Raw genomic sequence first — 12,045 nt, 5'->3', positions numbered from 1 at the left:
CTGAACCCTTTTGATAAAATCTGAAAACTTCTGTAAGAGACTTAATGGATCCTGCAAAGCCATGTAAAATTGGCTAAAACATTTTTGGTGAACCTATGCTGCATATTTGACTTGGAAAGTAGAACATGTAAATCATATCGGGATGCAGATGCAAATAAAGACTATATATGCACATTTCTATGTATTTCATACACATGGCACTGCTGACGTATTCCTGACTCTTAAGAATTGACTTCAGGGGATCCAATTGATGTTTTTTTCCAACTTGAAACTACTTCAGAATAAAAATCAAGATGTTTTCAGGACAAGTATTAGGCCACTTTTACAAATTAGATTTCTTGAAAGTAAACACCAGATTGAACTGGATGTCAAAATAATTGTTTAATGAAGTAACCCACAATTGGGTGAACATTGGGTGTCTGGTGAATATTTTTTTCTACTGTGAATGCACTACTTATCTGGTTTTCATACATTGAACAAAAAAACTTATTAGTAAAAATATTACTGTTTATATTAAACATTTAATGTGCAATTATTAACAGAACAAATGTACAAAACCTCTGTCAGAAACATTTAATACTCTCGATTAATAAAAAAAAATGGGTAAAAAGCAAGTATGTGACAAAAAAAAGGTACTTGAATAAATAAGAAGTCAATACTATCACAAACAGTGCAAATGCTGCCCCAATACTGTTTACGTTTAGCAAATTTATTTAGTCATGAGCAAATGTTGACCCCCGATACGTGCTGTTTGTTTTAGCAGGGGTTGCAGGAACGCCTCTATCCACCAGGTGGCGGCAGCTGGAAGTCCGAGGCCGTCAACTAGTTTCTTTATCCTCCACGTCTCTTCCTTTTTCCTGTCCTTGGTAGAAGCGTCGGGGTCTTCGTTGTCGGAGCAAAAACATGGCTAAACTGAGCAAGGAGACCAAACAGCGGCTGCAGCAGCTGTTCCAGTGCAGCCAGTTCGTCATCCGATGGGGCTTCATTCCCACCGTGCTTTACCTCGGTTAGTATTAAAACAAATGAAGGCGGAGGAGGGGAGAAATGAGACATGCATGGCTAATGTCGGCTAATTAGCCTTGCATGCTAGCTTTTGACTGAGAGGTACTGTTGATTTCCCTGTTTCTTTCTTCATTTTAAATGTGACGCATTTATAGTTTTGTTGTGACTCTCCAATATGCTCACCGACGCAGTTTTATGAACAAACCACCTTTTTTATGACCCGAAAAATGTAAAGGACCCAATGAGAACAACCCCCCCGCCTCCCCGTGGCTTAAACACTGTAGTTCCTAAATGAGGCCTGAGGGGAAGGGGGGAACAGAAAATGATCTGATTTTAGATCAGCAGCAACGATGGGAAACTTGAGAACTTTGCATAGATGTGCTGTGGGGACTACTAATGGGGAACTTAAATATTTTGACCACACACATCCTCTAGCTATCTGTGTCAGGATCTTCTCTGACTTCAGCATATCGGAATCACCAGTTCTGATGTCACACTTTCTTTTTTTTTTAAATCACACAGGTCTCTTCTCTGGTTTAGGCACACTTGTGACGTGGTTCTGTATTTTGTTGGGATTTTATGCGATAGGCCAACACACAGTGATGCATAATTGTAAAGTGGAAGCAAAATTTGGCTTTATATTTAAGTATATGAGAAGTGAAGCAAGTGCATATATTCTGAATGAGTATAAACGTCGCTGTTCTGTGCATGGAAGCGAGCCGTGCAGCTGTGATTGCAATGAAAGTTCGGGGTTGGCTCTGGAAAATATTAACTCATGCCACACTTTTCAGATCTTTATCTGAAACAAAAAAAAAAATTGTCAGCCTTGTGTCCCCCCCACTCCCTCCTTTCACTAGTAAACAACTTTTTACTAGTTGTTTACACAAGCTACCAATAAAATCCAATAAAGTTTAAAGTTGTAAGAAAATATGCAAAAAAAAAGAGGTATGAAAATGCATGTAGAAGTATAATGAAATGGCTTAAACCACTTCACTTTAAATGGTATTTCAAGCTTATCATTTTCACACTGTCACAGTACAGATTAGTAGAAACAACTTGTTATACCTTAGCGTATCAGTGAAAGCAGTTTCGATTGCTCATCAGTGAGCCAGATATAAGAAAGCCAGTCGCTGAAACTCCAGCGAGAATAGTTATTTCCCTAAAAAAGTAAAACATAGCCGTTTTTAGTCTTCCGTTTCCAAAGAATCCGTTGCACTGAGGTTGACGCTTTGGAACAAATGACAGAGATGAGAATTATTTAGGAATGATGATGGCGATACTATTGTTGCTTTAATTTTTTATTTTTTTTTCCACCTCTGCTGATGTTTTATATAGTTTAGAAATATAGTAATCCCCCTGGTTAATCTTCAGGCTTTCTGTTTATTACAACATTGAAGTAAGTGTCTTAAAATCTTCTGTGTGGCAGGTTTCAAACGAGGAGCAGATCCAGGCATGCCTGAACCTACGCTGTTGAGGTAAGAATATATATATATTTTTTTTGCTTACGAGGTTTGATGCTCACATGTTTTTACTGAAATGAAACCATCTGGACTCTGAGAAGATGTAACTGTTACAAGATTTTTTTGGGTCGGGTGGAGGGGGAAGAAGATGCCTCGATTTAATAAAAAAAAAAAAAAAAAAAAAAGGAACAGAATGTGATCCGACGGGCTTCACTTTCTTCTAAAACCATTATGCTGGGATTTATTTTGACTTTTGGACATTTTGGAACTTCCACTTCTGCAAGGGTCAGTTTTGAGATTTCACATGTAACCTTGAGTAAAATAAAAAAAGTTTAATGTAACTTAAATTTAGATTTTAATTTTTTTCACAGTCAGTTTCTTAGCCTTATATTCACGGCTTCTCAAAGGTTTATATCGCTTTAAAACTTTCATTTCCACAAAGTGGCTCCTCATGTTTTTTTTCATGCAAGTAAATATTCCAAAACAATTATCCCCGTTTTAAACAATGGAGAGAGAAACAAATGGATGCATTTCTTTGTAGTTGGCTTCATGACCAATGTTTCTCTATCCAAATAATCGATTGTCTTCTAATTTGATGATAACTCAGAATAAATGAGAACTGGTTTTCGTGCACTTAGCCCAGTTTTAAATTCTGTCATCTGCTCCACTCAAATGTGTGTTGAAAACACAAAAACAAAATCCTCAAACTAAGTCAGAGTTCACTGGTGTGTCTTGCCCAAAAGTTACTCATTTAAATGGAAACTCATTTCTATTAAGTCATCGTATTTCGGACTGAGTCATCCCTGAGTGAAGTGTGATTTCACACTGGTTGACTTTTCCTACGCAGCAACTGGTGCGTTAAACCTCGAGTAGAAACTGTAGTGTCCTACAAAGTGTCTGCCTTTATTTTTGTGGAAGCAAACTGGACAAATGTGGATTTCTGTAACCTAATAAAATGTTGTTGTTTTTTTTGCTGACTAAATGATGACTTGGCTTAGGAAAATGAGCCAGATTAAGCTAATGCTACGATTTTTTCTTTAGGGTAAAAACAAAAACTCAGCTGAGACTCTTGAATGTTTGCTGTGGTTGAAAGAGAGAACTATTGTTTGGTTTCTCCAGAAATATTTTCTAGCTACAAACACACCGCTTGGCAGTGTTTTTAGCTAGTTCAAGTTAGAAACGCAGGTTTCTAACCTGAACTTTGGGAGGGAAAGCCAGATATTAGATATTTTTCTAACATTTATTTTTCTGATTTGCTCTAGTTTGCTCTGGGGTTGAGGAACACCTTCACTCGGCCAGACCCCGCCTCTCATCGAGACCATGTGACGCGTTTTTAGAAGACCAAGAAACGGACTTCCATCACTCTCCCTGCTCTCTGTAAACCCTAATGTCTGACAGCTGTGGGGCAACATGTTCAAAGCGCAGAAATATATTGTACAGAGTCGTATGTCTCTGGACTCCCATGTCTCTAAATTAGATTGTCTCAGTGTATTCCAAATGTTTTATGTTTTGATTTGGGTGTACAGAAGGAACCCGGTTTACTTTTTTTTATTAGTAAGACAGTAAAATGTGAAAGAAATCCGATTCTCGTGGCGTTTAAATCGAGAAATTAATTATCTAATTGTCACATGCTTAATAAGACAAGTACTCTGTTTAAGCAACGATTTTAATTTCTTCAGTCTGAATGCGACTCGAGTTTTAAAATAATCAGTTTCTCCGACTCGCACGAGACCAACGTGCGGCACACAATCTCAAAACATGCACACACTGCGCTAATATTTTTGACTAAATGTCTCAAATTTAAAAAGCTGCACGAACTCCAGAGTCGCCATCCGAAGCAAGGCGAGTTTAACGTCGGCTTGAACTGAGAGGCTGCGGACCAAAAACCCAAAATCAACACTTTTGATGTTCGACTGAACGTGGCAGTCAGTGAGGAAGCAGAATGCGTTTCAGAAGGAAGTTTAATAATTAGATGAGGTCAAGATCAGCTGTTGTGACGTACATGTTTGAAGTAGTTAAAATAAGATTTTTACACCTCAAAACACTCAACTTGCAGTTCTTATAGCTCGTCACGATGGTGGCAGTGTTATGCTGAGGGGCCGGTGTACGGCCAGTAGCACTGATGTATAATTCATAATGATCTACATCCATTTTTCTCGGCTCAAATCAACAGACTAGAAAGTCTTGATAAAATATCAACCCAGAATAATCCAGAAAGCTTGTTAAAAAGTTTGTGACTTATCTGCAACCTCATCCAAATGTGGCTGTGGGTGTATTTATATATTTGCCTGTATGTTTAATTTTCTCCTTTTTCATATTACTCTGCTTCTGCTGAGTAAGCATGACTGCCAAATTTTGGACAGTCTCATATAATATGTGACATAAACAAAATATTCTGGGGGGTTAACATGAAGAAACATGATTCTTATGTATTATTAATAACTTTTTTATTTATGAATGTAAAAAATAAAAATCCAACATGAATTCAAATATTTTGTAAAAAAGAAAAATTGCTGTAAACTGAAAACAAAAGGAATTTAACAAAAAGTCACAATAAAATATAAAATGTATTCAATAAATATCTCTTCTCCAATAAATACAGTGCTTAATATAAATAATTAAATATTCTCAGAATAATTATTTAACTTGGAGATCCAGTAAACTACTGTGACTTGAACACTCTTGCGAAGAGCAGAGATCACCTGATGGACCTGAGCGGTTCCTTCCTAAAAGACGCTAGTCGGCTTCCGTCTCGCTGAGATTACTGCTCTGCGCTTTTCGCACCTGCCTTTTAGTCAGCTCCCTCTTCCACTCGACAAGGAAATCGCGGATCGAGCTAAGGACGCTGTGCGCCATCATCTTCCTGTGGTACGAATCGAGGCTTTCGAGGTCCTTGAGCAGCTGCAGCTCCTGGCTGCCGGTCAGAGCCACGACACGGTCAGCGTTTCTCATCTGCGGGGACAGAAACGCCAAGATGTTTATAGAGGTGTCTGCGAGCGCAGGGGCCAAATACAGAAGAAAACATGACTGTCCTTCCACTTTCCATTAACACGTGTGGCTGTTACGTTTTATGAGCAATAAGCCTATTCTGTACAGGAGGAGGTTTACTTTTTTGCTCTCACTAACACCATAATTTGCTGGGATGCAGCTGTGCTCCTAGCAGCACCTGACAAAAACAGAAGCATAGTCGGACACATTTCAAGTCAAAATATTTTTTGGATGCGTTAAACATTTGCTTTAAACCAGCAAAACAAAATGTAAAATTTCACATTTAGACCTTTACTGTTTTTTTTTTTTCTAGCGCTGCATATTGCCTTACAAACAGCTGCTTTGCAGCTTATAAAAGAAGATACTAAGAACTTGTTCATCTAAACCACCCGGTGTAATATGATTTACCATGTAGGTGCTGATTTTCATCATTTTCTTTCCACTTATTGCAACTCCACATGACCACCTTACAGGTATTTCATGTGTAAGCCTTTATTTATCGTGATTTATTCGTGGCAACTCTGTTGCTTTATCTCAAGGCCTCAATTGAATTGACTGAGATGGACAGCCGAGGACTCACCGTTCGCTTGATCTTTGTGATCAGCCGAGGAAGGGTCGCTTTCAGTTCGGTCACGATGAGTTTGCCGGGGTACTCCTTGTCGACGTGTTTCAGGAGAACCGAGTACTTGGTCAGATCCTGAGCCAGCTGCTGGAGGCCAGCCTCCTAGAAAGTCACGGGAAGCGCCGTCAGATCTCCGCTTCACGAGAAGCATCAGAGTGAACAGAGAAGGAGATCTGGCTCACCTTGGACTTTGGGAATTTAACCGGGATCAAGGTCCTGTTCAACGAGTTGTAATCAACATTTCCACGGAATTCATTCTTAAACTGACAAAAGCAAACGACGACACACAATGATCGTTAAAAAAGAAGGATTTAGATGTTTTAAAATGAGCTAAATAAATTCAAATCACTTAAGGAAGCGAGGTCTCACCTCTTCTTTGTGGCCCTTGGTGACTTTAAGGATCTGCGCCAAAGTCTCGGTGATGGAAGGATCGGTCGGGCTCGGCTTCGTCTGGACCACCTCCTCTCCGTCACCTGAGCTCTCCTCCGGAGGCAGAACGGTGACGGCTCCTTCCAGAGGAGCTCCCGGGACGCAGAGCGGCAGGGCTGCTGCCAGCATCAGGGCGGCGAGCAGACGGAGATCTGAGGGCCAGACAGTTAAACCATGAATGAATGAATGAATGAAAAGAGGAAACCAACACACAGGAAGCTGCTCGCAGCAGCAGCTCCGGCTGCAAAGTGACTTACTAAATTTAGAGTGCATGACGCGCTGCTGGGAAGCTCTGAGAGGGTTTCCTCGTTGCTGTCGGACCCTGAATGAGATGCCCCGTCCTGGAGACGGGCCCTCGTTTTATATCCTGCAGAGGGATTTTCCAACAGGACTGCCTCCGTAAGACAAGTTTGCATGATTGCGACTATTTATAATGAGATGTTTTAATGAGTGTGAGGTGAAAACCCAGAAACTACGCTATGTATTTTTACTATCGCAGTTTATTATTATTATTATTATTATTATTGTTGCTTCACCCATTAAGAAGAAACTACACAAAAATAAATATGTTATTAAGAATAATCATAATAATTATTCATCTAATTGTTGGAAAACCCTGGGTCAGACTTTAGAAAGAGCTTATAGAGCTAAATAATTTCTTTAATTTTTTTTTTTTTTTTTTATGAATTTGTGTTTTGCAAACATATTGCTTCATATCAGAGTCATAGGCTGTATCAGGTGAGTTGTAAGCATATTTTGGTATTTTTATGACTATAAACGATCCTGAAATATTTAAAAATTATAAACTTATTGTAACGTCTATGTTTTTATTTTTTGGAACAAACTTGAGCTTTGGGATATGTTGCAGTGCGACTGCGTGTAGTCAGGTATAGAGTTTCACCAATGTTACTATCAGTTAGTTTATTTCACGTACCATAAGATTTCCATTACTTGTATTTAATTATTTTCATTCACAGTTTATTTTAATTGTAAAGAATCTTGTTAGAATCATTATTTTGTCACTGCACTTGAAGAAGAAACCTTCACTTTTTTTCCCCCCCTTTGTAACATAAACATGATGCAGAATTAAAGATTAAATAAATGTTCCCAGAATAAGGCCTGTGAGGTAAATTATATTCCAGAGCTCAATAAAGTGCTGTTTCATCTCAAAATTAGTGAATTAATTTTATGTAGATTGCAGCAAGTTCCAAACGGTTCTGCATATTAGTAAGCCCACAGATTTAAAAAAAGAGAAACATTTTGGACTCATCAAAATTAACATAATGAATTTAAACACATCTGAGGTTTTGATGTCAAGCAACTCGAATGACGCAATCTAGATCTTATTCGTCGCTGTCAGAAACTAAGATCTACATTTTAAATTCTGTGCAATAAAAGGACTTTTATAAGTTTCTATAGAGTTTTATTTAAAAACACTTCCTTCCCACATAGGGATGTTAGAAAAAGTTAACTTTTAATTATTGTAGAAGATGAACAAGTTCTCAACACAAATTTATTTAAGTAGTCTAACAAAGGATTTCTGAGTACAGCTGGTAGTTTAAAAAAAACAACAAAACGTCAATATTAATCCAGTATGCAGCAACTCTTAAAAAGTTGATTAATTATGTTTCCTTTAAAAAAAAACAATATGACCGATTATAAACACAAAAACCTCAACATTTTTAATCAAACTTTATGTGATTGCGCAACACAAAATACTGTGTAATTATGGAAATGTAAAGAAACTGTAACTGTTTCTGTATTTGCATTTTTTAACAAAAAAAATAATAAAATCCAAAAACATGTCATGAACATATATTGAGTTCTCTGGGTCAACACCCAGTACTTTCAGCTGCAGCTCTTCTTTGGTGAGTTTCTTGAGTTTCTTCCAGTTTTGCACATTTAAACCCAGCATCACTTTGGCTTCTGAGGGAAACATCCCATGTTGCTTCCACCACAGTGTCTCCTGTGGGGATGCATATATTGTATATAGTAGCTTTGCATTTTGAACAGGGAAGTATTCTGGTATTTTTCGCTGTGATGTTTGAGACTAAGTAAGTGAGAATAAGTTGGTGGTTATGGGGCAGCGGGGGCAGTTACTGGGAAGTGCCCAATCTTCAACATTCTCGTCCTCAAACCACCATCAAGTTTGTTAGGGTTTACTGAATTTTGGCACAAAAAAAAAAAGAAAAATCCCATTCATAATGCATTCATAAAGTTTCTGCTTATTTTATTCCTTTTTTCTGGAAATAAACAGAGTGTGGTGAAACAGAAGCAGCTGTTTCATTTTGAATCCTGCGTTTGGGTTTCAGCGATCAAACCGATATGGTCTAACATGTAGACGTTTGTTTTTGACTAAATGTACGTTTGTTTAGTGCTTTAACTCTTAGGCCAGTGTTATGTAACTCTGTTTTGTCTTACACATTTCTGAATTGTTCCTTACTTGCTTCCTAGGTTTTGTTTTAGGTACCTGGTGGTTTTTTGGGAAATGTTTCGGTGCCGTTTCAGGGAAATATTAGAGGTCGTCTCTGAACAGTTTTCAATATGCAATCGGTGTATAGGAATATGGATACTAGTTTTCAACAGACCTTGTAAAAATGTAAAAGCAGCTCTTTGTTCTGATTTTAAAAAAAAAAAGTGAAAGCATCAAAATATTCTCTAACTAAAAATAATTTACAGGAACTTCCAATTTCTTCATGCTTTGATGCTGTGGTGAGCACAAAAGCATTTTAGCTGAATATTGCTCTTTTTAGCTGTATAGGAAAATTATTGAATGAGCCTAATTGGGTTGAAATTTGATTATTTGTATGAATTCTGCTTAAAAACCAAGAACCAACAAACGCAGAACGACCTTGTTTGTCAAAATGCGAATCCAGGTTTGTGTTCACATTTTAGCTTAGGGTTTTATGTAATCAAAAGCTCATCAAAGAACTGGGTACTGGAAATAACCATAGACAAAATGTGTTCATCTATGGTATTTATTAATACTTGTGATTTGTGCCTATAAAAGTAAAGTAAAAATAATAACAGATGGGCCAACTGGACTGAACCCTAGATGAGTTTAAGAAACTAAAAGCAGTCAAGAGCTACAGAAACACATCACATAGACATAGCAGTGTTACAGCAAACACAAAGACACAAACGTTTTAAATTGAGGCAAAACCGACAAACAAACAAAGGCACACATTACCTCCATTTCTACATATGCGATACATAACACTAACCTGTTAGTTTCTCATTCATGAACCGCAGCAGTGACCCTTTCGAAAGTGAAGTCCAAAGGTTTTACCGCCACTTCCAGAGGACAGACTTAAGAGAGCAGCTTGTGCATGCAGGAATTACTCTTCCCAGGCATTTAATGCATGGGTGTGTAATGATAATGCCTGCATGTCGCTGCCTCTTATCACAAAATAAATGACTGCGTGATTCCTATGGCATACTTTCTCCATAAACCTTGCTCCCTCTTTGCCGACCTCAGGTGCTTTATTCAAAATACTCAAGATATAAGAATGCTTCCCAGGCAAACAACCCCTCCCTACATCAGACGTTTTGCCACAACTCGGATTACTTAAAAATCTTGTAAGTCCTGTGTCAGTGCGTTGTTGCACCCTGGATCTGACCGGCCTCACAGAAGGCCGGTCAGATCCAAGATGACCTTGATCAAGATGATCAAGGTCATCTTGATCAAGGGAACGTCATTCAGCGCATTAGAGCCAGTCCATCGTCTGCAAGCGAATCAGTGAGGTTCCACTGGTCCTGCTGTCATTTTTTCTTCCTTCAGTCATCCGTCTACTGTACACAGACACTTAAATTTGCTGATTAAAGAAAAGGAAAAAAGAACACTCCCTGTAGCAACTGAAGACAAAGGAAAAATAAAAATCATAGTTTTTTGTTTTTTTTCCATTTAATTACTGCCTTAATGTAATGCATCAATGTAAGAAGATACTCAGTAGTATTTAACTTTAAGAAGTACTTGTCAGTTGCAGATTTAGCCATTTGTTCATATTGTAACAGTTTAGTGGGTAGTTTCATCGATATTTTCTTACAGAATTGGCCCTTTGAGAACATTTGCGTGTGCGGATAGACATTTTTGAATATATGTTTTTTCAACCCTTAATGTATTTAGATTTTGTCCAGCTGTAACACGTGTGCTAAACGTGTTGAGGTTTTGGGTATGTTTAAGCCTCCGAAAAAGGCCCACTTTAAAATTTGAAATGATAATAAAGCTGTGCATTTCAGCATGCTCACACACCACATTTACATCGGCAATCCCTGTCACTCGCTTCCCTTTATGCATTTTTAGTTCAAGAAGCTGCATAATTGAGGAAGAACTTAGCTCGGCGTGCCATAAATATCACAAATTGTGACATCATGGTTCTGCGTTTTTAAATACATTTCAACAGGATCGCTGACTTTGTGAGAATTTAGACAGTTACTTGGCACAAGTAGAAAAATTCTAACAAAAAATTTGCTAATTTTTTAAGGGGAAATTACTCCCAGTAGAAATCACCACCACCACAGGGGGGGGGGGAAAGCTACGGCTTTCTAACTTATGAACATGTCCAGAAAAGCGCTGACGAGTCTTAAGGACAACCCTGGAAAACCAAATTTAGGGACTCAATTGGTAAAATCCTCTTTTACGAGTTTTGCATGAATGAAACTCAGGGAAGTTTAGCATCTTGTTAAATCACACATTGCACAACAGAGTAAAGAATGATCAGTTTATGTAGATGTCTACTTCTACAAATGTGATGAGGCTATCTCTATTTTTTCATAAACAGCAAATATAGAAAAAAAACATTAAAAAAAAAGATACATACTTACATTCGCATCACATACAGGGAATTCTTTCATTCAACCACCTGTACCAAGAGCTCTTTTATGAACCAAATCACTAAAGGTTTTGAGGTTTAGTATAAAAACAATGCCATCTGTGGCTTATTAAACTGGAAAAGAGACTTTGATCTCTTGGTGCTCAGTCTGCAGTTCTTGGAAGTTGCAGCTAGGTGGCAGTCATGCTTAAATTCTGACAAGAGGGACTCTGATTCCTGTCTGCGAGGCGATGTCCTCAGGCAAGAAGATGCTAACGTCTTCTTGCACACACTCCAGTGATTTATAACTTTCACAGCGATCAGAGCCAGCTTGTGGAACATGTCACTGCAATGTAGCGATTTGCATTTGAATGGGTTCGCAATTCGAAATTGAGAAACTCATCTTTCATGAAACCATTTGCTCATCTTACCCATTCTTAAAAATATGTTCTGAAATTTTAGGCTGATTATATTATTGAGCTGAACAAAGCAACTAAAAAAGTGATATTAATCTACTGAGTCCAATCTAACTGTCTATATTATATTACAAGCGGGTAGACTATTAAATCTGAAAGCAATTGGCTATACTATCTTTTATCTAGGGGTATCAAAGTAAGGGGGTTAAATACAATTGCATGCCACGCTTGGTCAGATTTGTGTTTATAAAAATCTTTGGAAACCATGACTCTTTTTTTCTTTTTATCCGTTGGAGTTTGTGTCTGTCATATAAAGC

General features: G+C 37.9%; 2 protein-coding genes across 2 annotated transcripts; one reads left to right on the top strand and one right to left on the bottom strand.

The window, feature by feature from the left end:
* The first annotated feature begins 829 nt into the window (after positions 1–829).
* Positions 830–4,041, top strand: tomm7 (translocase of outer mitochondrial membrane 7 homolog (yeast)). The gene is made up of 3 exons (XM_007547550.2): positions 830–1,006; positions 2,429–2,477; positions 3,725–4,041. The coding sequence occupies exons 1-3, from the start codon at positions 904–906 to the stop codon at positions 3,738–3,740; spliced, it is 168 nt and encodes a 55-aa protein (XP_007547612.1). The 5' UTR covers positions 830–903; the 3' UTR covers positions 3,741–4,041.
* Positions 4,042–4,618: 577 nt separating this feature from the next.
* On the bottom strand, positions 4,619–9,128 carry LOC103135196 (interleukin-6-like). The gene is made up of 4 exons (XM_007547812.2): positions 6,422–9,128; positions 6,255–6,288; positions 6,031–6,174; positions 4,619–5,414 (listed from the first exon to the last, which is right to left on the bottom strand). Exons 1-4 carry the CDS (start codon positions 6,772–6,774, stop codon positions 5,199–5,201), a joined length of 747 nt encoding a protein of 248 aa, XP_007547874.1. The 5' UTR covers positions 6,775–9,128; the 3' UTR covers positions 4,619–5,198.
* Positions 9,129–12,045: the final 2,917 nt, after the last annotated feature.

This window comes from Poecilia formosa, unplaced genomic scaffold, assembly GCF_000485575.1.
Source record: "Poecilia formosa unplaced genomic scaffold, Poecilia_formosa-5.1.2 Scaffold21, whole genome shotgun sequence".
NCBI classification, from domain to species: domain Eukaryota; kingdom Metazoa; phylum Chordata; class Actinopteri; order Cyprinodontiformes; family Poeciliidae; genus Poecilia; species Poecilia formosa.
This window is presented reverse-complemented; position numbering and strand designations above follow the sequence as displayed.

Bases quoted from the DNA above. Each gene is read 5' to 3' on its own strand.
- LOC103135196 (XM_007547812.2), bottom strand. From the start codon at position 6,774: ATGCACTCTAAATTTAGTAAGTCACTTTGCAGCCGGAGCTGCTGCTGC. The intron at 6,289-6,421 runs GTGATTTGAATT...CTCGTTGAACAG, and splicing joins GTGAGACCTCGCTTCCTTAA to GACCTTGATCCCGGTTAAAT. The intron at 6,175-6,254 runs GTGAGCCAGATC...GTGACTTTCTAG, and splicing joins TTAAATTCCCAAAGTCCAAG to GAGGCTGGCCTCCAGCAGCT.
- tomm7 (XM_007547550.2), top strand. From the start codon at position 904: ATGGCTAAACTGAGCAAGGAGACCAAACAGCGGCTGCAGCAGCTGTTC. The intron at 1,007-2,428 runs GTTAGTATTAAA...TCTGTGTGGCAG, and splicing joins TCCCACCGTGCTTTACCTCG to GTTTCAAACGAGGAGCAGAT.